Source organism: Mytilus edulis, chromosome 14 (genome assembly GCF_963676685.1).
Source record: "Mytilus edulis chromosome 14, xbMytEdul2.2, whole genome shotgun sequence".
Taxonomy (NCBI): Eukaryota; Metazoa; Mollusca; class Bivalvia; order Mytilida; family Mytilidae; genus Mytilus; species Mytilus edulis.
The window spans coordinates 49265004-49291715 of NC_092357.1; the positions used below are offsets into that span (position 1 = coordinate 49265004).

At 33.7% G+C, this 26712-nt stretch overlaps 1 protein-coding gene and 1 long non-coding RNA gene across 2 annotated transcripts; one reads left to right on the forward strand and one right to left on the reverse strand.

The window, feature by feature from the left end:
- The first annotated feature begins 210 nt into the window (after positions 1-210).
- On the forward strand, positions 211-5574 carry LOC139503715 (uncharacterized). Its single transcript, XR_011659174.1, has 4 exons — positions 211-315; positions 2985-3084; positions 4338-4397; positions 5515-5574. It is a non-coding gene; the product is annotated as an uncharacterized lncRNA (long non-coding RNA).
- Positions 5575-6671: 1097 nt separating this feature from the next.
- On the reverse strand, positions 6672-13169 carry LOC139502923 (uncharacterized). The gene is made up of 3 exons (XM_071292591.1): positions 12779-13169; positions 11723-11838; positions 6672-10363 (listed from the first exon to the last, which is right to left on the reverse strand). The coding sequence occupies exons 1-3, from the start codon at positions 13004-13006 to the stop codon at positions 8581-8583; spliced, it is 2127 nt and encodes a 708-aa protein (XP_071148692.1). The 5' UTR covers positions 13007-13169; the 3' UTR covers positions 6672-8580.
- Positions 13170-26712: the final 13543 nt, after the last annotated feature.

Below are 26712 nucleotides of genomic sequence, written 5' to 3' on the forward strand. Positions count from 1 at the left end.
TTTATTTGGTCGACCTTCTTGGAACTTTTATCTGAATTTGAATTTAAAGGAATTGTTCAATCCCTGCAATGACTTTTCTAAATACTTTATTAGAAGTGTTGTCTCCCTTACACTAGACGAAACATCTCAGAATTTGTATGAACATGTAAGCTCTATATTAAGAAGCGTAGTTATGTAACCTTGTATGTCCGTTATCATGTTGCAATGATAACCAGGTGTGTTGCACTTACCCAACTTTTCGATAACAGTAGAAATATCTGAATCAAGAACACGACATGAAAACAATTATAATTTGTTCGCTCTTTCTGGTCTTTGGTAAGAAGCTTTTTATTCATAATATTCTTTTCAGCAAATTATTTTATGGCATGTGTACGTTTTTTTAAAAGTAGGAGTGGGGTTCAGAAGTTACAAAGAAAAACTTATAAACATACTAGGCTTTATTAAAAAAAAAAAGGAACTCGCATGCTTTAAAAGGGAAAGCAATATACCAACTTTTGAACAAGAGATGAAGCTTACAAACAACAAACTCGGCAACCAGTGTTTGCGTTTTCCAGTCGCACTCTTCGTATAACGTGTTATTCCAAGTTATTGAAACCCATCAACATATTTTAAACATGATTACATAAGTTCAACTCATGGTTTTCTATACAGATTTTGACTTCGACTGATTAAAAAGAAGCTACTGAACCGGTAAATTTGGATTCATCCATTCGAAAGTAATTTTGGCGCCATGACGGTGGGTTGACTGTTACGCAATATAATTATATCTCAAATGAGGATATATTCCAATTGTCCTAACCACTACCGTCTATGGCAATCCGTTCTTGTCAAAACTATGTTTAACCCATTTTTCGAAAAATGTACACACTGAGAATTACAACAAAGCACACTGAGATTTAAAAACTTCAAAACATACACTGAGAATTAAAAATTACACACTGAGAATTAAAAATTACACACTGAGATTTCATAAAGACGCACTGAGATTACAAAAATGAAAAACTCACACTGAGAATTTAAAATTACACACTGAGAATTTAAAATTACACACTGAAAATTGAAAATTACACACTGAGAGTTTAAAAGACACACTGAGAATAAATAAACTGATAACACACGCTGAGAATTGAAAATTACACACTAAGAATTTAAAATTACACACTGAGGTTTAAGCTTAAAACAACTAGGGGACAGGAGTCGTTAGTCCTTCGATTTGGTTTAAATTAATTTTTTTTAAAAACTTTAGAAATACAAGAACAAGGAAAATACACACTTACTCTTATTACAAAAAATAACCAAATGGTGAAAAACTTTATTAAAATTATAAGAAAAATATTGGAACAATCTGCAGAAAAAAGAATGCAGTGAAATTTTTACTCAAACGTCTATTATAGCATATAAACATATTAACAAATTTGATTTACCTTGCAAAACAGTTGGAAGACTTTTGAAAAGGGACCCATGCTTAAACGGTTTTAAGTTATAAAAAAATCCCGATACACTGGTAGTAATGATCTGAATTATAGGCAACAGACTTATAAATATGGGCGATGTTAAGTCTTGAAATTTATTACGAATGTTGGTTGAAGGAATCACATTTCATTATAATGACAAGAGTTCTTATTAATCTGTTGAATTATTCTTCTCATGAATATTCATTAGTAATTTGCATATTAATCTCAGTGTGTATTTTTGAAATCTCAGTGTGTAATTAACAATTCTCAGGGTGTGTTTTTCAATTTATTTCATCTCAGTGTGTCTTTTTAAAATCTCAGTGTGTAATTTTGAAATCTCAGTGTGTGTTTTTTATTTTTATAAATCTCAGTGTGTAATTTCGATTTCTCAGCGTGTTATTTTAGGTTTTTAAATCTCAGTGTGTATTTTTTTTCGAAAAAAAGGTTTACACATAGTTTTGACGAGAACGGCTTGCTATGACCGTCCCTCTTTAAAACCCTGAACTGGGACTTCACACACGGCTCAAGAGACTAATCACCGATTTTTAATGTATAATGGTAACACGACCGATGCCGCCTTTATAAAATGCTCACATCGTGCACTTTCGATTAAAGTACATACGAACACCACTATTTTTATTTTAAATTATATCATATTGCTCCTCTTTTATGTAACAGTGTTGTGGTGTGTAATTTGTATATAAGTGTGTTGTTTCTCCTGATACAAGTTGTGTCTATCATTTGTCCTAGAAAAAAGGATTTACCGTACGATCAGGTTTAATGGATAGCATATTTTATTTTAACGTGACGAATGGTTAAGGAAATTTGTAATGACTAATTGTTAGATACGAAACGTTATTTATAGGAATCACGTGACAGGTGACACTAGTGGAGCAGGAAATGCTTACCCTTACGGAGCACCTAAGATAATATACGGACATGCATAGAATACTTCACATTTTAGAAAAAATATAAATCATTAAAAGAAACATATTTTCTCCGGAAACTTGGACATTTAAGTTATGATGATGATGATGATGAACAAGGATGCTGGCTGTCCTTCGACAAATCAAAATAATGGAAATTCAGGACGAGAGCATGTTAATGTCATAAGAATACTTATTCTATTTTGAAAGACTTTATTTTGACTCCGAATGTTAGAATTGACATCCCACTGTGGATTCAGTAGAATGTATCCCCGTGTCTGTAGTGTATGCCTTTATATTTTTACAGTTAGGGGTTTTTTGCTTGTGAGAGATATGCGGTGTGGGCTTTGCTCATTGTTGAAGGCCGTACGGTGACCTATAGTTGTTAATGTCTGTCATTTTGGTCTTTTGTGGATAGTTGTCTCATTGGCAATCATACCACATCTTCTTTTTTATATCCCACACTAGAGGCGAACACGTTACCACAAAACCTCCATGGCGGTAACACCAAGGTTAAGTACCAATTGTTGGTGCACAGAATTTCGAAAATATATATAAGTAAGAAATGCAAAACTCTTGATGTAACATGATTTTATGGTTTCAGTGACGACGGTGAATGGCGTGTGTGACACAGACGTCACTTCCTGTTTTGTTGACCCCTGTCTTGTAACTACTTGCGATACTCATCCATATGCAATATGCAAGTAAGTTACCGTATTTCGTCACTAGAATGAACTTTGGCTATCATATTTTAAAATCTGCCATTCTCTGAACTAATATTTTCGATTGTGTCTTTTTTTTCGCGCTCCTCATCCCTTTCTTCAAACGTGGCTTTCATTGCATAGAAGATTTTAACCAACGCGGTTCACTGATATCACCATTTTCCAACTTCAAAGTAAAGCTCATCACAAGGTTTTACGTATGCCATGCTCATATTACTGTTTTACTCGGTTGTGTTGAGATCTGTTAATTATCATGATTTGTTGTTTCTGTTCAATTCAAAACTGAATACTTCTTTTTGTAGTTTCATTTGGAAACAACAGCGTTTGAACTTAAATGTTTCTAGCCATAGGGTCAATGCAATCATAGCCTTGGTGAAATACTAGAAATAACTTGAAGTTTCCGTAATCAAATGGCGCTAAAGAGAAAGAAAATACGAGTAAACTAGTCATTCCGTTTCCAAAATATAGATTTGTCAAGGAGAGCACATATTATCATATATATACTGCCTGATATTCATATGATAAAGACATAACTTTTCAATCGGTTTAATTGAAGTCTGGGGCTGGCATGTCAGTTATCTGCTAGTAGTCTGATGTTATTTAATATGTATTATTGTCATACTGTTTATTTTCTTTGGTTACATCTTCTGACATCAGACTCGGACTTCTCTTGAACCGAATTTTAATGTGCGTATTGCTATGCGTTAACTTTTCTGAATTGGCTAGAGGTATAGGGCGAGGGTTGATATCTCACAAACATGTTTAACCCCGCCGCATTTTTGCGCCTGTCCCAAGTCAGGAGCCTCTGGCCTTTGTTAGTCTTGTATTATTTTAACTTTTAGTTTCTTGTGTACAATTTTGGAGTTTAGTATAGCGTTCATTATCACTGAACTAGTATGTATATTTGTTTAGGGTCAGCTGGAGGACGTCTCCGGGTGTGGGAATTTCTCGCTGCGTTGAAGACCTGTTGGTGACCTTCTGCTGGTGTCTGGTCTATGGTCGGGTTGTTGTCTCCTTGACACATTCCCCATTTCCATTCTTAATTTTATACTGTGTTTTAATGAATTAATCAACATTTCAGTAGAGAGTATGGATATTTTGTGATTAATAGGTTTATACGAGAAAAAATTCAGCTTCGTGGGTAGGGTGCACACGGGCACTACACGCCAACAGAAATCGCCAATAATTATAATGGGGTACTTACAATGTACTAGTAGTATACCAATTTATTTCAGAGCAAATTACTGTAACGGTTGTAAGGCGGAGTTCTATGAAGGAAAAACGAAAGTTCAATGGTATGTTCATTTATTTGTTCAATTTTTAAGTAATGAAATACCATGCAATGATTATGACATCTTTCGTTAGTTTTAGTTTAATTAGTTTGGATGCAACGCGTCTTCTGATTGGCTGACGTTATTTTGTTATTAGCCAATAAACATAATTAAGTCATGTGACTGTGACGTCATCAACGTTTTTGCATGGTTTTCTACGGTTCAAAATGGAATTTAGAATTAAATTATAAGAAAGGACTGTAATATTTTTCTATCTATTCGAAATAACATAAAAAATGTGGTTCATTATTAAATAACCCGCTACGCTCGTTATTCAGTGTGCACCAAATTTTTTATGTTATTTCTTCATAGACAGAACAAATATTACAGTCATTCCTTAAATAAAACAGAAGATGAGGTATGATTGCCTTTGAGGCAACTATCCACGAGAGACTAAATAAAACAGAAATGAATAACTATAGGTCTTCAACAATGAGCAAAGCCCATACCGCATTGTCAGCTATAAAAGGATTCAAAATTACAAATATAAAACAGTTCAAACGAGAAGTTGCATGTACTTAATTATTATAATTGCATACAAATTGATATCGACTTTGTCAAATTGTCGCTTTAAGTAACAGAACTAAAACTAACTGTAACATTTTAACATCTGTTCAATGATATGGAATCATTTTCGTGGTGCAGAACGCAAAATGAAAGTCCTGCATCATATTGTAATTGACAGGTAACAATGTGTCGTATGCCGACAGCTACTGTTGAAATGGTTGCAAATCTCAAGAGATCATTTAATGCATGATTTTTATAGATTATCGTTGATAATCTCAACGAGATTGATTTTCTCGCTTGAGCCGGTACGGCAAAAGCGAGAAAGCAATCCAGTTGAGATGACCAATGATAATTTGTTTATCGCTATTTTACCTATGACGATGATATATCGATGTAAATTTCATGTGAATTTTCCTTAGCAACACCACATGCCTCCTTAGTTTCTAGCGGAAACTTTCCATCTCAAGCGAGTAGCATGATATGAAAAATTATCACAAAAAAAAGATCAAAGGAAAAATGCACAAAATAGCGATACATCGCATTATAGTATAATTATTTTTATTATTTTTTTCAGCTAAGGATGGTAGCCAATCACAGAACATTGTTTGCTAATAAAACCAGCTTTAAATATGAATATTGGTAGCTTCTTTACTGTGCAACAGTTTTTTTAATAATGCAAACTTACGCTCTCCCATACCACACAGATACAATGTATGCATCTGAGCCATTAAAGCTAATGCGCTATAGAAAATATTAAATGAATGTGGGATCTTTCGAATCAGTATCAAAGGTTTTACATGTTCAATGTAAGCACAATGACCATAGTATATTCTGATTTGTTTTATCGGTGGTACATGTACATTTAGTTCAATACGCCTCAAAAATCAAAAGAAACAGTGCTGTTATTGTCTTTCTTCATCTCAACATTACAGTAAGGTATTCAATATGAATCAAAATTTCATATCGCACACCTTTTTTTTTCCTTGAAATAATAATTGTATGCATGATCTCGTGTACCGGTTACTGTTCGACTTATTTTAACCAAAGAAAATGGACAAGGTTAACAACAATATACTTATAAACAGTACGATTTGCAAACGTCGTCAGTGGCAGTGTTTCGTTTTAAGACCCCGCTGTAAGCAATTTGGGGATTAAATGTTATTCTGGACCGCCTTTTCGTCTTAATTTTTGTTCGTCCGTTCCATTTCCTTTGTAAAGAGTAATAATGCATTTGCGGGCATTTGTTTTTTCAGACACATTCTTCCAATATTTTTTTTTTGTTTTGGTGGTTTGTGTTTCGTGAGATTTAGTCAGGGGTTGTCTCAATAAGGAAAACAGAGCCCTTTCACTAAAGTATGTGTCTGATGCTATAGAGTTGTTTTTTTGTTTTATTGAGTTGGTGTGTTGCTGTTTTATTAGCGTAGTATTACTTCTATGTCGATTATTCATATCCCTCCCGATGCCGCATCTGTTCTTTATTCGTCAAGTAAATGTGTAAAAGCAACCAAACAGTAATAATGAAATGCAACACGCCCATATTAACATGCCATACATATATCCACCATTTTCATATAACAATTACCACCCTATCCAATCCCGCGCTCTTTTCCGAAAACCTTATTAACGTCCCCTTACATCGTTGTTTTTATATGTGTTTGTTCTTTCATGAATGAGGTCGTCTGTTCTTCTAATGTCTGTCTTATAACAGTCTGGAACATAAGATATACAAGATTCAAGATTTCAATATTTTATTGATCACCAGGGCAGCATACAACGCTGACACAAGATACACATTCAGCAAATATACAAAATTAAAATTGCAAAACAAGACTAGATGTATTACGCACATTAACAATCAGAATTTGGTACATACAACGGGAGGGAGATAACTCAGCTGGACGATTTAATTACGATTATTGTTAAGAAATATTAAGCTCCTTAATGATCAAATCTTGAGTTTTTTAAACTGCTGATATATTGAGTCTAATGAAATTTTCCAATAAAATTTAATAAGATTCAATGTTTTGAAATTTGTATATTCTTGTTAGAGGGTCAATATCTTTTTAAATGGTATGTTAATTAAACGAGTAAAATTCATCGCAGTGGAGGTGTTTGGTACCCCTTTATATCCATGTACATAAAATTTATTCTCTGAAATACTTGGAAATATAAAGAGTTCTGCCTTATGTAATCATGTTTTATCATTACAACGATTCCATTAATGTTGAAAATGTCACGAAATAACAGAAATCAGAAATTCGATATATTGTTAAGATTTGACTTTAAAACAGTTCTAAATTATGAAGGACATACATACGTGTACTTTATAGTTATACATCAGATAGTTTGTGATTTGTTTCCAGAAATATTGAATATCATAATCTAACACGATAAAAAAACATAATGAACTATAATTATATATATTTTTTTCAATTTTTGGATTTGAAAAATACAATAACAAGGATTGGTTCGTAAGTTCGTGGAAGACGAAAATATATAGAAAATCTCATCTTCAAAACAAACTGTGTTTCACAATAAATCTACAATGATATGTGCTGTCTCTAACTTATTGTAAACATTCAATCCACTTTGAATTACACATTCTAGAATACGTAGTAATGCATAATACTTAACAATGTTTGGCTACCAAGTTATGATTAATTCGACCAAAAATCCAACAATTTTAATTCTTAAGTGATTTAAGATTGAAACCCACCAATATAAAAACTAGGAGATGTGATATGGTTGCCGATGAGATAACTATCCACCTAAGTTCAAATGAATTGGATTTAAGCAATTACAGATTTAGTATACATATAAATACATGTACATGGCTTCATTTGGGTTAGGTGTTAGATTTATACATGTTATATACATGTACATGTACATGTACCTCAATCATCAGATTCACACAAGTAATTGGTGGTTCATGGTATAAAACTGTCACTCATCTAGGAACACATAGGAATAGTTATAAATATATGATAATTACCCTTTCGCATACATGTAATTGCAGCTAATGTTTACCAATTAATACGCCATTACATGGATGTACGCACATTTTCTTTTGTTTCAATTCTCAGTTAAGACTATACTTATTTTTCATTCTTTAAACGCCAAACAATTGTTATGTGTCACACCTCGCTGCACATGGAGCCACAACTCGACTAATTTAACACGTCAGTGACCGAGTTCACTTAAAACTCAAAGAGTCCACTTTAGAGATTCAAAAGTATCACATGAACGCAGTCGAGTTGCTATTCAGAAAAAAAACTCTAGGGTAGGGTCTTGAATAAGCATAAAAAAGAATTACATCTGATTGGTTTGACGAGGGTTTCTCGAGTTTAACCCTGGCACAGTGAGGTTGGAACCGGGGTAAGCGGGGTTATCTCGAGAGATTCAAATAATCTCGGATTGTTGGAACCCGAGTTAGTAAAAATGTCTAGAGTTTCATGTGAACTCGGCCTATATAATTGGATGAGCCTTTTCGACTTATCTCAATGCTTTATCTTCCTATGAACACTGGTTAATTTAGAAAATAAACCCAACGAAACAATGGAACGCAAGTTACAGTTTGGAATATAATTTTCATTACTTGCATGCATTTATCCAGTATTTCAACTCTATTCGGAAGATGTTATCACAGTATATCACATACAAAGACTATAGGAATATTTTCTTCAACAGGCAATCCTTGAATTGCGCTTAGAACACCGTTGTACATTAGAGGTTCTTTACTAGAAACACTGATTGCGCCTGCGCAACTTCTATAAACAGGTGGATAAACACCGGGGATTATACATCTTGTGTTACACGTATTCCCACACGAATCATATGCAGAAATATATGTTTCCACTGATTTTTTGGAAGGTTTTTTAATTGCGATATAATTCAACTCTGATTCTCTATTTTGATAAACTGCAAAGTCTTTGTATTTTCCATAATAGTTCAGTCCATGAGATTGTACGAAAATCTTCAGAGGACTATCTATCCTTTCCCCACAAGTTTCTGTTTTGTCGCCGAGTATCGTCTGCAGAGCAGTATTACTTCCGGTAAAATTCAATTTGTTTTGGAATGTCGATTCTTTGATATTATTATAAATTATTTTGACAGGAACAAAAGCCCATGCATCAAGGTCAGATTTGCCATTTAAGAAAAAACTATTTTCTAGAGTCGGTTTCCATATTTGATTTCTAGCAGACGTGCTTGTCCTTTCAGTCAGACTTCGTCTTCTTCGCAAATGCAAAACATGATTTCTTGTGCGTATGTCTGTCATATAATGTGGAAAGGGTGTATGTTTCGGACCAGCGTTGTTATAGTGGTGACCTGGAGTATGGATATTGTTGTTTGGATAAACGACAAGTGAATCAAACTGTATCGGACCATAAATAATATCCACTGTTGGCTTGGGCAGAAAATTTAACCCTCTAATTCGAAAATCTGGGGACGGGATTATTTGTATAGGAGGAGCATCATTCATCGGTGTAAATCCTTGTGGAAGTCCATGGTAAATAGTTTCCGTATTAAAAGGCGGAACTCGATTGTATAAGGGTGAACTTCCTGGAAATTCGTTAACAACTCCATTCATTAGATGCCTTTTAAGGTTTCTCAATTTTTCTTTCTTTTTTAATGTTAAGGAGTCACCTCGCACTCGATCATCTCGCATGTATTCCGAAAATACTCTACGTTGCCTTCCCGTTGATGCTTCGATCATTTTATCTGCTATTTCCTGTGCTTCTGCGCGATTTCCCTCATATTCCATTAGATCTCTTATCTTACTTACACACACATGTTTTCTGGTATCGCAATACATATCAGGGCTTCCACAGCATTTTGGACATTCGGGATGAGGTTCATATGAAACCATTTTTGCAATTTTTGAAGAATATCCTTCACGATTATAAAATCCAAATAAACCAACAGAAGGATCACTCCCGCTCTGAAACGTAACATTTTCTGGTGGTTCGGGAATGTCTAGTACGGGGTCAATTCCACGTGCGAATTGAACTTTCCTAAATCCTTCCCATATATAGTCAACAAAAGAATGATGAGTCCAGAAAATTGGATCGTGTGGACTAAACTCCTGTGTGTTCATCTGTCCATCTATCCAATTGTGAATAGAATTGTGTTGTCCCTCTAAGCTTACCCTCTCTTCAGCTGTCGGCTCTGAAATCTTAGATATAAGACTTCTAGTGAAAATAGCATTTAAATCCCTCTTATTAAATAAAGATCCATCACTTCCTATGTTCCGTATCAATGGACCAGAAGGCGTTTGAAATTTAGCAAAGGGTCCAGTTTTGACCATACCGAATCCGTTCCCGAAATATTTCTGTGTAAACATAATTGACTTTGTCGGATGTTCCATCTCGTAATCAATAGAGGAATCCCAATACGGAATTGGCACACCTAATGCAGTTTCCATTCTGTAATTATAAACGTATAAAAATGTGTGTATGTTTATATTATTTCAATTTATTTGGATGCCGATAGAAGGGTTTTATATATTCTATGATAACGTCCAGTAATGACACACTATCCCATGTAGGTTTAAAACTAAGACTTAATATATATATTAGTATGTAAGCTTTTTACTGTGCGTTAATATACATAGTTCAGTGTGTGTAGTAACACATCTCACTTCTCATCCTACAATGTGCATGTTTAGCTTGCATGCCTGCTAACAATCTGCTTTAAATATCGATCTAGTAAAATAGGAAATTCATGATCAAAGTCCAAGTTATCGTTTTAGATTTAACATGTAATATTTGCCACTGGAATTTTATCATATTCTTCCTTTAAAATGATGGACATAATATTTAGAGAAAAAAAACACCGTGGATTAGCTCTTCAATATTTCTATAAGTTATGAGTTCATCTAATTTATTCTGAGGATTACATGGAGGTCCTGAATTTTTCAAATGTACACCTCGTATTTTGTAGTAAATTTGGTACCGTTAAAGTGACCAGAAAGAAACACCATGAAATAATTAAAAACTGCTGTAATCAACTTTAAATGTTTTGTTTTGTTTTGCTATGTTTTGTTATTCTTGTATTTTTAAAATCGGTATGGTCTATTTTATAAACAGCTAAATTCGAGCAAATTCTACTCAACTAAAAATGTATGTAATGTCAGTTTACCAAATACAAAATGTATGCATTAAATTCATTGTTGCTTACGTGTATAATTGTTAGCAATTATATTATTTAATCGGTATGGTCTATTTTATAAACAGCTACATTCAAGCAAATTCTACTCAACTAAAATTGTATGTAATGTCAGTTTACCAAATTCAAAATGTATGCATTAGATTCATTGTTGCTTACGTGTATAATTGTTAGCAATTATATTATTTAATCGGTATGGTCTATTTTATAAACAGCTAAATTCAAGCAAATTCTACTCAACTAAAAATTTATGTAATGTCAGTTTACTAAATATGCATTAGATTCATTGTTGCTAATGTGTATAATTGTTAGCAAATTTTATAAAAAAAAAATATGTATAAATTCATTACCAATCTTTATTTCACTCCGCGTTTGAAAATTCTATTGAAATATTATTAAATGAAAAACACACAACATTTTTTTATTTCATTTTGCATTATATTGCATGGTTTTCTATTGTTAGTAATTGTTTAAGGAATACTTTGTAGCTCAGAGGGCATCTACCTTAGTCGATGATGATTAGCAAATGAACTTTCAACGGTTTCTTTAAGCGCATGTTATAATTTATTCCCTTAACAAAAAGTAATATTAAGTAAAAGAATATCCTGATCACTTACGTTATGAGGTACAATCTGTGCCATGGTAAAAAGTTAGGTCCAAAATGTGATGAATTAATGGCTGTCATGTGAATATCTGCAATTGTATCATACCTGCTTCTACCACTTGGTCCAATCTAAAAGGAGATAAAGTAACAGTTTTACTTAAGTGTTAAAAGGTACTGTAACGGAGGCAATCAAAAACCACGGAACGAAAAATAAAGAAAAACAAACACCATGGCAAAAAAAAAAAAACCAAAGACACAAAGACACAAATTCAAAACACATCACATGAAACCAAATATCAAGTGGTTGGACAAAACATTTTACATGAAAGTTTGTTATATTCCTTGTGTTTCTGTTTTTTTTTTTTTTTTTTTTTTTTTATTAACGAATAATTTTTTCGTTAATAACAGATCAGTAGATACTATGTTCAATTTGTTGAAAAATCGTTAACATTTGGGTCGGTTAACAGATTGACATGTGGTAAATAGAACTAAATGCAAGTTTGTATATTATACTTGAAGATCATATGGTGGTCTTAAAAACTGACTTTTTTGTTTTGTTGTGTTGAAGAGTTGCAGTCTGATTTACTCTTTGTCATAGTTTGTTGTTATACACGCCATATTCAGATGAGGTCATACGAGTCACGCTTTTTCTTTGTACTTATACTTGTGGTAAGTAATCGCAGTCCTAGGAGAACTATAAGTTACAAATAGTAAGGTACCTAAACTTACAATTATTTTAATTTCAAATTGTGAATTTATAAATTATGTTCTTTAACTAGAACTAAGGAGGAAATAAAGACTTGAGAAATACATGTTTTTTTTTCTTTTCCACTTTTGTTTAGACCGTTTTGGTTTTATGGTCCTAAATGTGTATTTCAGCATTGGGTTTACATGCATCTTGCATCTGGATTGCTGCCACTATATATTTCAAGCCCTGCAGCATTATTCATGTACATGTTCCAAGTCAGGAGCATCTAATTCAGAGGTTGTCAATTACTGCTACATGTATATATCATATTTATTATTTGTTTATTGGTGACTTATAGTTTATGTTCATGAGTTTACTAACCTCTTCAAATTTCAAGCGTCTCACGGCCTTGGCGTAGTCATCCCACTGCTTGAATGGGGCTGCTCTTATTTCTCGACGTATCCGTTGAGGGATCAGGACGTTTCTTTTGAAACGATGTCGACCAGAACGTTCTGTCTCCGAAATAACTTTCCGAATGAGGGACCTCATATAGTTTTGTTCCTCTGTCGTCACATTACGAGCCCAGGAATGAGGTGTTTCAAACGACATAAATTTACTAAGACATAAATTTTGGATAACATGTAATGGAACTCCGGAGCCTTTGTTTAAGTCAACTTTATAATTGATACATTCCTCCAAAGATGATGGTAAGGGAATCGGTTCTATCAGTCCAGATGTTGCGCCTATGTAGAGAGATACTACAAAAAACACAAACTGCATCTGAAATCAAAAGCAAAACGTCAATTATTTATGAGGATCAAGATTATGATGCTTCGTTTTTGTATTCTCTAATTTTTTATCGATTGATTGGTGTATTGGTTTCGATGGTGGCACTTTAAACACTATTGAGCTATTGTGGCAGTCAGATTTTATTGGCGGAGGGAACCAGAGAGAACCACTGATCTACGGTATAGGAAAATGATGAATTAAATTGAAGGTGTGTGCATCAGCCACGTGCAGGATTACGACTCACAACTTCAGTGTGACTGTCAATAGGCTAGTGAACAATTATTTGAGTACTGAGACCACTCAGCAACTGATGATACTCTAAAGATATCATGTCCAGTTAACTCGAAGTGCATGTAAAGGGGAAAAAATCAATCAGTAAAATAAAAAATTATTTTAAATATCTTATAAACAATATTAGACCAATATATTGTGTTTAAAACGACTCTAACAAAATTATTTCTAAATGACCTGTAAAAAAATAATATTACTGTTTTCTTTCTATTTTCTCGTTGCATTGTTAATTTCCTTAATTGATATGGTCAATGGTTTTAGGGAGCTACCATTTGATTGTGCCGGGAGGGGGAGGGGTGGTGCTGCATTTTTTTCTGTTTTCTAAGAGTGTCATCCAGTCCTTTTTTTTGAAAAGATGCGCATCCCGATTCTTTTTTTACTCAAAGCTCCTGTCCTGACTTTTTTTCAAATTTCATCCGAGCCCTCCCCCCGTTATATAAAACTATTGGTCGCTCATTTAAAAATTAAAGGTCAAGTTAACCACGGGACTTTTTTTTTTAAGTTATACTAAAAAAAGTAAATCATTTTAGTAAAGTACATTGTAATACACTTTTTGTATCTATGCCTTGCAAATTGGGCTAGCGTTAATTATACAAACATGTTTTACCAACGGTGCAAATATAACAATCCTCATATTAACAGATCAGTTGTCTGTCCCGAATGTGATTGAAATTTGTCACATTAACATGGTCAAAGGTGACAGTCAATACACATATATATACACGATGTATGAGAAAAGCGTTCAACTTGATAAGTGAAAAGTAGATATTATATTATTAATGTGTCGATGGTCAGTAAAGGTGACATTAATGTCCTTATGTATGTCAAGACAATATTAATAATTCTTAACCATCTTGAAGTATTTATCGACAGAAATACAGGTTTTATACAAATATTTAGGTGTAAACTTCGTTGACATACATTTTTGTTGTACCGTCAGTTCTATGTTCTAATTATTCCAATTATCCCTTAAAAAGTTTACATTCATTTGGACACCATTGATCAATACAGTCTCAGTGCTATGTACGTTCTCATAAATATTGTTAAGCTTAAGATATAGTGCAAATTATACCACTTGCCGTCTGTCGTCGGTCCGTCATAACTAAATCAGGCTAAATAGTACCCGACATAAAATCTTTAATGCGTCATGTGTTCAGTTAACTCGGTGTGTTTGGTATTCTTGCATGCAAGATTTTCATTAAATATGAATTACATGTGTCTGGACTAAAACATCAAAACGTTGAATTAAAACAAATAATATACTAATTGATATTGATAGTATTTTTTTAAGAAATGAGGCCTTATTTTACCCAAATCTTGAGGAATTGTCAAAATTGAGAATGGAAATAGAGAAATATGTCAGAGTGACAACAACCCGACCAAAGGGCAGATACCAGCCAAAATGTAACCAACGGGTCTTCAACGCAGCGAGAAAATCCCGCATCCGGAGGTGGCCCTCAGCTTGCCCTTTAATAAACATGTGTTTTTGTAGTCACGCTATTCCAATTGATATTTTATAGTATGTATTTCTATGTTGTGACGTTATATTATTGTTTCAGAAAAAGGAGAAAATTTGGTACCATTAAAACATTTAATCCCGCTGCAGTCGTTTGCACCTGTCCTAAGTCAGAAATCTGTTTCTTGTTTCTCGTTTTTTATATAGATCAGATCGTTGGTTTTTCCGTTTGAATGGTTGTTCACTAGTTATTTTTGGGGCCCTTTATAGCTTGCTGTTTGGTGTCAGCCTAGAATCCGTGTTTAAGACCGTACCTTGACCTAATGGATTATGGTTTACTTTTATAAATTGTGACGTGAATGAAGAGTTGTCTCATTGGCACTAATACCACATCTTCCTATATCTATGTGTACTAGTTCAGTAATAAAGGGCTGCGCTTTAGCGCATGATACGCCCGTTGCTCTTTTAACTTGTCTTTTATGCTTTAAATGAATTTATATGATCAACTAGAAATAGTGTGAGCCCTGTCAAATACCCCCCCCCCCCCAAATAATAAATAAAAATGCACAAAAAATTGGCACTATTAAGGCTACCTAAAATTTAACTAAGTTTGTTGTCTTTAATTTTTCATCCATACATAAAATTTTGTGAAAGTGTTAGTTATTGTCCCAAAATTGGAAAAATCCCCCCTTTTTTAAGCATAAAAATTCATAACACGGAAATGTAAAATCTGAAATTTATAAAAATTGAAAGGGAGCTTACATCAATAGATATAAACAATTCACCAAAGTTTCATGGACATTGGTGAAAGCCTTTTTGAGTTATTGTCCGAAGTGTTAAAAATCACCCTTTTTTTATGAATAAAGCCCCATAAATCCAAAACTTAAAATCTGAAATTTAAAAAAATTGAAAGGGAGCTTACATCAATAGATATAAACAATTCACTAAAGTTTCATGGACATTGGTGAAAGCCTTTTTGAGTTATTGTCCGAAGTGTTAAAAATCACCCTTTTTTTATGAATAAAGCCCCATAAATCCAAAACTTAAAATCTGAAATTTATAAAAATTGAAAGGGAGCTTACATCAATAGATATAAACAATTCACCAAAATTTCATGGACATTGGTGAAAGCCTTTTTGAGTTATTGTCCGAAGTGTTAAAAATCACCCTTTTTTTATGAATAAAGCCCCATAAATCCAAAACTTAAAATCTGAAATTAAAAAAAACGAAAGGGAGCTTACATCAATAGATATAAACAATTCACCAAAGTTTCATGGACATTGGTTAAAGCATTTTTGAGTTATTGTCCGAAGTGTTGGAAATCCCCCCTTTTTTATGAATAAAGCGCCATAAATCCAAAACTTAAAATCTGAAATTAAAAAAAAACGAAAGGGAGCTTACGTCAATAGATATAAACAATTCACTTAAGTTTCATGGAAATTGGTGTAGGTGTTTTTGAGTTATTGTCCGAAGTGTGGACGACGGACGGACAGACGGACGGACGGACGGACGGACGGACGGACAACGGTATACCATAATACGTCCCGTCCCGGGCGTATAAAAATGGACGTCATACGATTAAAACTCAAGAACATATAATTGAACTTTTTATTTTTTCAAATACAAGATTTAAAATGGTCAGAGGCTCCTTGTTTGGGACAGGCCCAAAAATGCGGCGGTGTTAAACATATTTTGTGAGATCTCAACCCTCATTTTAAGGCTGGAATTAATTCATGTCAAATCTGAAAGTAATGATTAAAATGAATATCTAACTAATATGACACATCCATTTCCTTTAACTATTTAGCTTAAACTTAGACAGACAATTTTGTTATTGTTATCATTTATTTAGTAAAAAAATAATAATGAATATCATACAAGGGCCCGTATGAACAAGACTACGGTGGCAGAATGCGGCCATGAAAGAAAAAAAAAATATGTTGTTCCCTCAAGATACTATGTCGTTCCCTCAAGATGCTATGTCGTTCCCACAAGATAGTTATCTCGTTCCCTCAAGATACTATGTCGTTCCCTTAAGATACTATGTCGTTCCCTCAAGATAGTTATCTCGTTCCCTCAAGATAGTTATCTCGTTCCCTCAAGATAGTTATCTCGTTCCCTCAAGATACTATATCGTTCCCTCAAGATGTTATGTTGTTCCCTCAAGATAGTTATCTCGTTCCCTCAAGATGCTATGTCGTTCCCTCAAGATGTTATGTTGTTCCCTCAAGATAGTTATCTCGTTCCCTCAAGATACTATGTCGTTCCCTCAAGATGTTATGTTGTTCCCTCAAGATGCTATGTCGTTCCCTCAAGATACTATTTTGTTCCCTCAAGATAGTTATCTCGTTCCCTCCAGATTTTAAAATTGTATTGATATATGATTCATTTCGCCCTTCGAAGCGGAACTGTAGACGTGGCCAGATCCCAAAAGTAGAATATTTGCATAATAATAATGATATAATAATTCTGTATTTAAAGAGAATAACTGACAGGGGATAGGATGGGTCCTGATCCAGAAATCCCGGGCTTAAAAACACGAAATCTCGAAATCCCGAATTTAAATAAAGTAAATCCCGACGTCCTGTAATCCGAAAAAAAGAATTCACGGATCCGAAAGGGTCAATCCCGAAATCCCGAGCTTAAAAACACCCGATCCCGGAGTCCCAGTAAAGGTAGCACTCCACAGTTAGATGTGTAGTTTCGCATTTTGGCCCTGAGGATTTTTCAAATATAAGAGCTAGTGTACAATAAAATTCATTTTTGGATAGCTGAGTATTAAAATAGCCTTCGTATTGGGTTTATATGAACATCAAGATCATATAATGTATGTAATAAAGGCTGTTTTCTGTATGACAGTCCGTATTTGTATGTCCATACCATACATTGGTCCGGCAATTTTTGTAATGTTTTTTTCCAACTTTTTGTCGCACGAACTTTGTGATTAGATTTTACGAAAAAAATTAGGCGAAAGACACCCATTTTTTATTTAATCATTAGGAAGATTTATGAAAACAGTGTCTAAAAAGGTATCACTCAAAAGCATTGAAATTCTAGTTTGATCCAAATTTTGGGGGATATGTGACATGCATGTTTACCCCTTTTTGCAATATTTCATGGTAAATAAATTGCAGAATATGCCATGGATACACAGAAAAGGAATTATTTTTCACCCTTTTAACATTTGAAAAATAAATCTAAGGAAGATACTGATTACATACATATGCACATGTACAACACAAACAGTTAGGTTAATGTATTAGAAATCCAGGAATAGGAGATGATAAAACATTTTGTGGCTCATTTTTAATTTATTTTTCTAAGAGGGTGGTAAAGGGTTATTTTCGTGCAACGTTTTCGGCCTTTTCATTTTACGTGTTTTCGTGATTTGGTGTTTTATTTCTCGTTTTCTCGTGTTTGGTTCGATGTGCGTGCTTCGTATTTCCCCTTATTTATTTTCCGTGTTTCGTGTCGGTGCTCTTAATTTCTCGTTCTTGCATTGTTCCGCATTTGATTAAAAAGTGAATTGGAAGTAACTCCACGTCTTTACTCCACCGTTTCGAAGTTGGAAATAAAGAATAAATCAATATAATTGTATTGCTATATTGAGGGAACGAGATAACTATCTTGAGGGAACGACATAGTATCTTGAGGAAACAAGATAACTATCTTGAGGGAACGACATAGTATCTTGAGGGAACGAGATAACTATCTTGTGGGAACGACCTATCATCTTGAGGGAACGACAAAGTATCTTGAGGGAACAACATAACATCTTGATGGAACGACATAGTATCTTGAGGGAACGAGATAATTATCTTGAGGGAACGAGATAACTATCTTGAGGGAACGACATAGTATCTTGAGGGAACGAGATAACTATCTTGAGGGAACGAGATAACTATCTTGAAGGAACGACATAGTATCTTGAGGGAACTAGATAACTGTCTTGTGGGAACGACATAGCATCTTGAGGGAACGACATAGTATCTTGAGGGAACAACATATTTTTTTTTCTTTCATGGCCGCATTCTGCCACCGTACAAGACCCCTTAAGTTCACATGGACTTGGGAAGCAGATTCTTGCTCATTGTCACGTGACTTCTACTGTAAGAATGGAAAGCTACTAAAACAGACTGATCGATTCTAAATAACTAGCGCTAAATCGATCATTGACCTATAAGCAAACTTTTCTATTAAATTGAGAGAAAAAGACGGGGAATGTCTATGTTAATATGCTTGTTTTGTAGACGCCCTGTCATATAATGAGGTAATATTAGTAAAGGTAAACATAATAATATATAATGCCATACATTTTACAATCTAGATACGATTTTAGTTTGTTTATGGAAGACCTGTAAAAACCTTATTTTATAGGGTAGACTAGATATGTTGAGACCCCGCCAAACAATTTCTTTATTTTTAGAATAGGAAAAGGACGTATCCCATTACCGGACAGGAAAAAAAGAAAACAGTAAATATGATTTATTCTTCAGGAATTCTGTTGAACGATTCAGTAGTACTATTAAAATTCAAATAAAATTCAGACCAATCTCTCTAGAAAGAAGAATGAGGTTGCCGAACTAAAAATAATTGTTTTTCTACTTCAGATCTTACTTTCGTATCATACATTACATTTTGTACCTTTTAATTTTGGGCAAACTATGAAGAAAGGTTTAGGGTGAATGTCAGGTCTTTGATTGCTCAGTGGCGGATGCAAAAGGGGCGTTTGGGGGCTGTACCCATTTTTTTGACGATCAATGCTTTTGAATAGGGACATATGGTTGAACCCCCTCTTCATTTTCAACAGCCGCATCCGCCCCGACGTTGTATTTCTTCTGTTAAAGCTATTCACAATGTTAATGCACTCGTGTCCATAATTTTGTTTAGAACTTGTCAAAGACATCTGTTTATTGTTAATACATATAGGAAGATGTGGTGTGAGTGCCAATGAGACAACTCTCCATCCAAATAACAATATAAAAAAAGTAAACCATTATAGGTCAATGTACGGCCTTCAACACGGAGCCTTGGCTCACACCGAACAACAAGCTACATTTATAAAGGGCCCCAAAATAACAAGTGTAAAACCATTCAAACGGGGAAACTAGCGGTCTAATCTATATAAAAAAAAAAGAAACGAGAAACACGTATACTGCACATCAGATTCCTGACTTAGGACAGGTGCAAACATTTGCAGCGGGATTAAACGTTTTAATGGTACCTTCTCCCTTTTTCTGAAACAATAGCATAACATCACAACATAGAAAAACACACGATAAAATATCATGTCTTTTTATTGACATTTAGATTTCGTTTGGTTATTTTGTCGTCGGATTGCTGTCTCATTGACGTATATCTACATATCCTTTTATCGTGTAATAATAATCCTCATTGGAACATATAAACGCATGTATCTTTGCACTTCATTAGCATGTCCAAGATAGATTTTACGATTCAAATTATCCGTTAAAAATTATTATCGGGAGATTTTTCTTTGTAGATTCAAAAAGTTCATATTGTCGTTGAATCTCTAGTTCAAAGAGAATATGTTCAGTGTCGCTTACGGTATATATTAACATAATATCCTTAATATACTCACATTAATATACATACAGGTTGTTTGCTTTGTAATCCTTTAACCTTAAATACGAGCACCCATTGATAGAAGTTGTAGATTCTAGTGCAATTGAATACAAAGTACGAGGAACAGTAAAATTTCAATTAGCAAAAAGTTTTAAAAAAAAACTTAACTCTAAGGAAAATTCAAAACGGAAAGTCCCTTATAACACTTAGTAAAATTTATGTTTTATTGCAATTGGTGGACAATTAAGAAAAGCTTAACAATTATACCAGACAAAAATGAAGTATGAAATATAATGTCTTGTTCTCAGAAAAGAACATGACGAAAGTACAATAGAATACATATGTTCCGTGTCTGGTATGAGATAGCCCTTGTTTTTCTATAGTATATTCTAGTACATTGACTTATGTATCATGTATTATTAATAACAATCAGCATATTTGAAATTTATGGCTTTATCACGGAAAACTGACAGGTTTTGGTTTTTTTTTAAAATGCTTAAGGGTTTGGTTGTTAACTTTTTAAAACAAATAATTTAATTTGACGAATTCTGACAGAAAAACCAGTGTTTTGATATGTAACATATTTTTGTTCGTGAATTGATGATAAATACCGACAAAAGAAATTATAGTGTTAAATTTTGTTTGCTTGTTCATCAACTGTTTGATTGACATCTGCAACATACGGTGGCAGAATGTGGCCATGAAAGAAAAAAAAAATTATGTTGTTCCCTCAAGATACTATGTCGTTCCCTCAAGATGCTATGTCGTTCCCACAAGATAGTTATCTCGTTCCCTCAAGATACTATGTCGTTCCCTCAAGATAGTTATCTCGTTCCCTCAAGATGTTATGTTGTTCCCTCAAGATAGTTATCTCGTTCCCTCAAGATACTATGTCGTTCCTTCAAGATGTTATGTTGTTCCCTCAAGATAGTTATCTCGTTCCCTCAAGATGCTATGTCGTTCCCTCAAGATACTATGTCGTTCCCTCAAGATGTTATGTTGTTCCTTCAAGATAGTTATCTCGTTCCCTCAAGATACTATGTCGTTCCCTCAAGATGTTATGTTGTTCCCTCAAGATAGTTATCTCGTTCCCTCAAGATACTATGTCGTTCCCTCAAGATGTTATGTCGTTCCCTCAAGATGCTATGTCGTTCCCTCAAGATACTATGTTGTTCCCTCAAGATAGGTATCTCGTTCCCTCAAGATTTTAAAATTGTATTGATATATGATTCATTTCGCCCTTCGAAGCGGAACTGTAGACGTGGCCAGATTCCAAAAGTAGAATATTTGCACAATAATAATGATATAATAATTCTGTATTTAAAGAGAATAACTGAGAGGGGATAGGAGGGGTCCTGATCCAGAAATCCCGGGCTTAAAAACACGAAATCTCGAAATCCCGAATTTAAATGAGTAAATCCCGACGTCCCGTAATCCGAAAAAAAGAATTCCTGGATCCGAAAGGGTCAATCCCGAAATCCCGAGCTTAAAAACACCCGATCCCGGAGTCCCAGTAAAGGTAGCACTCCACAGTTAGATGTGTAGTTTCGCATTTTGGCCCCTGAGGATTTTTCAAATATAAGAGCTGGTGTGCAATAAAATTCATTTTTGGATAGCTGAGTATTAAAATAGCCTTCGTATTGGGTTTATATGAACACTAAGATCATATAATGTATGTAATATAGGCTGTTTTCTGTATGACAGTCCGTATTTGTATGTCCATACCATACATTGGTCCGGCAATTTTTGTAATGTTTTTTTTCCAACTTTTTGTCGCACGAACTTTGTGATTAGATTTTACGAAAAAATTAGGCGAAAGACACCCATTTTTTATTTGATCATTAGGAAGATTTATGAAAACAGTGTCTAAAAAGGTATCACTCAAAAGCATTGAAATTCTAGTTTGATCCAAATTTTGGGGGGATATGTGACATGCATGTTTATCCCCTTTTTGCAATATTTTATGTAAATAAATGCAGAATGTTGCCATGGATACACAGGAAAAGAATTATTTTTCACCCTTTTAACATTTGAAAATTAAATCTAAGGAAGATACTGATTACATACGTATGCACATGTACAACACAAACAGTTAGGTTAATGTATTAGAAATCCAGGAATAGGAGATGATAAAACATTTTGTGGCTCATTTTTAATTTTATTTTCTAAGAGGTGGTAAAGGGTTATTTTCGTGCAACGTTTTCGGCCTTTTCATTTTACGTGTTTTCGTGATTTGGTGTTTTATTTCTCGTTTTCTCGTGTTTGGTTCGATGTGCGTGCTTAGTATTTTCCCTTATTTAGTTTCCGTGTTTCGTGTCGGTGGTCTTAATTTCTCGTTCTTGCATTGTTTCGCATTTGATTAAAAAGTGAATTGGAAGTAACTTCACGTCTTTACTCCACCGTTTCGAAGTTGGAAATAAAGAATAAATCAATATAATTGTATTGCTATGTTGAGGGAACGAGATAACTATCTTGAGGGATCGACATAGTATCTTGAGGGAACGAGATAACTATCTTGAGGGAACGACATAGTATCTTGAGGGAACGAGATAACTATCTTGTGGGAACGACATATCATCTTGAGGGAACGACATAGTATCTTGAGGGAACAACATAACATCTTGAGGGAACGACATAGTATCTTGAGGGAACGATATAATTATCTTGAGGGAACGAGATAACTATCTTGAGGGAACGACATAGTATCTTGAGGGAACGAGATAACTATCTTGAGGGAACGACATAGTATCTTGAGGGAACGAGATAACTATCTTGTGGGAACGACATAGCATCTTGAGGGAACGACATAGTATCTTGAGGGAACAACATAATTTTTTTTTCTTTCATGGCCGCATTCTGCCACCGTAGCAACAGGCTACATCAAGACAAAAGCTTAATTGACACAAAGGGTGTTTTGTTTTGAGAGGAAAAAAAAGAAGACAAAAACCCTTCATTATACTTAAGTAAGCATTCACAATGAAATAATTTTTGATGGACAAAAAAGGGGGGTTTATGGTTTAACCCTAAAAAAAATAGTTCTGAGAACTTCGATTGCAATTTGATAAATAAAACATTGTGGTCCAGCAGATGACAAAACACATGTGCTCTGAATCCAAATTCTTCACATACCGTATAGTGTTATATTTTAAAGGGGAAAAATGATTTGATTGAATGTATTGATATTTCTTAATGTTACTGTAATCATTGACTGTATTTGGTCCGAGACCACAATTGTCGTTCCTTGATTTTTCGTTGTTCGAATTTCGTTTTTCACGAATATAGTCCCTAGTGTTGACAGTGGGTTACTTGCCATTAATTTTTATACCCCTTCCAAATTTATTTCTCCATGTTTAATGCCTCAAATTGCAAGTAGGGGGGTGAAATTACACTGTTAAAAAAATGGGTCCGGAATTTTAAAGGAAAGTAGTGATTTGGTCCAGCTGAAAAAGGATGAAAATAAGCAATGCGGAAGGTGTCAACAGATTTCAAGACGGCTTAAACATAAAATTATTCATATCTTGAGTTAGATCCGACGAAATTTTCTATAATTTTGATATAATTTGTCCCAAAAGTAGTACAACACACTGTAAAAGTTTCTATGAGAAAGCGCAGGTGGGATTTTTTTATTTTCATTTATGTTCTCAAAGAAATGCACTACGAAATAATTGTGGTCTTGTTCAATTTTGTCAGGGGCGGATCCAGCTATTTTAAAAATGGGGAGGGGGGTTGGTCCTAACCCAGGACAAAGGGAAGGGTTCCAATTTAATGTCCCCTTTCAAATGCATTGATCGTCCAAAAAAAGGGGTTCCAACCCCCGGAACCCCGGAACCCCCCTTCTGGATCCGCGCCTGTTTGTTACATACATATTTGGTTGCTAATCAGCATGTATTCATTCATAGCTTGTAATTTTATTTTTGAATTCAAAGAGACGGATTTACATGTATATAAGCCACTACTCTTGTTTCCTAAATTAAATCCCAATTATTGATCCTTTTGTATATTTCGTAGTTATGTTTGTACCCGTGTTGCATTATATATAACGATTTCTTTTCAATTAATAGAATATATTCATAGTATAGCGTCGAAAAAAAACAACAACATTAAACTGACTCATACAAAAAACCATACCCCCCTTGTTTTAGTTAAATAGTGGCGCCCTTAAACATATAAAATCAAATATTGAATTTACGTTAAAAAATAACAGTATAGTACTACATGTATATATCAAATTACATTTAGATTTTGAGATATGTATTAATATATTTTCATTTGAAAGTAAAGCAATTGTATTGCTTGGTGTATTTACAAGTAAACCACATAATGTGCAATCAATGTTAAAACATTCCTTACGTATTGTGGAAAAAAAAACTAAGTACATTTTCTTTGTAGAATTATCAATTACTGATTTTTTTCTACATTAACGTCAAATTGTTTATATATTAATTTTGTCGTTTATGTCCATTGGAAATGGTCACTTTGGAACGAGAAAGAAAAAAAACCCGAAATAGGAAAATCTGGATTTAAAATATTAACTTTAGCTAAATATATTTGATATTAAATAATGGACAATAAACCTACATAATTAACATACTTATATATACTTGTAACATTTTCCGTGGTACAAATATAAGGCAAAAGATATGTACTAATTATGATTAGTCGCAAGTGTGGTCGAGATATTGATTCAAATAATTAAAAAAAAAAAACACTATTATAATACACAGGATTAGTTTAAAAAAAGGTAAATAAAAATTTACTCATACCTTGAAATTCCGATTACCATTGGACAGTAATAGAAATGCTCTAGATGTGGACATAACAGTACAAACTGACCACGGAATGACCACTCGATATATCATATGTTTTAACGTCTTTATGGTCATCACAATTTTATTTTCTACTCTTTTGACTGATCGATGTTAATCGGTTAATAAAATGATTGTCAACCGCGCATTCTTCACTGTACGGTATGTAGCCGTAGGGTACATAGGATAATAAATATCTAAGATTAATAATAGATTCAGATTCAATATTCTTTTATAGTCTCACTACTTGCAATACATAAATATACAGAACATGCAGAGTATATATAAGCATTACAATATAAGACAGACAATATACAAATATATGCAACCATCATAACAATTAATGTTTTGTAATATATGAGAAAGAATTTAAAAATGAAATATAATAATGGATTTGTTATAAGTTATAAGCTAAAAAAAAAATTTGTTCTTGACCCTGAGAAAAAAAATTGTTTGACACTATTTGTAATGCTAAAATTGAAAGAAAAAAATTTTTTTTCGACTTGTCGCGAAAAAAATAGATTACTTTTAAAAGTTTGTCTGGTAAAAAAATCCATAACCCCCCCCCCCCCCCCCCCGAAAATCAAATGGTTGCTGCCGAACAGATAAAAACGAGGCTCGCATATTTTTTCTTATGTCATAGCGAATGTAACCAAATTGCATACTCTCTTACAAAATTCAAAATTTGTTTTATCTTGCAACGATTTAATTTATTACAGTCATTCCTTAAATAAAACAAGCACGGTTAAAAGATGTTTATTTTCTCAGTTAAATAGTTGCGGATCCAGGATAATGGGTAGAAGGTCCATGTATATTTCTCCCGATTAAATGGTAGATCATCGCTATTATATTCAGATATATTTTTTCTTATACTTTGCCAAAATGATGATTTTACCGTATGCTTTTTTCAAAAATATAATTAAAAAGAATTCAGAATTGCAAAAAAATGCTTATATTGAACATACACATTTGTGTGCATAAAAAGAAATCTATGACACATAATATACTGAACGGCTTTAGAAACGCAACACTCATTTTTTTTATTTTTTTTACCAAATCTTTTTTGATTCTCTTACAACTACTTTTCATGCTTATCATGCTTCTTTCTCCTTACAAAAAATCAAAATCTGACTTACCTGTGGTTATTGAACATAACGAATTTTTGAAGTCGCACGAATTTCTTAAAGCGAAATTTTGGTCCCATGAAAGATTGTTTCAGTTTTTTTGCTTTGTGAAACAGTTCTTTCAATCCTTTGCCTGACTTACTTTTTTTTAAATGTTGCATCTCCATTTTGCCAAGTCTGAGAAATAAAACAAACAAAGAACTGAATTAGCCCTTAAAAATACTGCAAACATGAAAACGTAAATGTGCTGCAACCATACCGTAT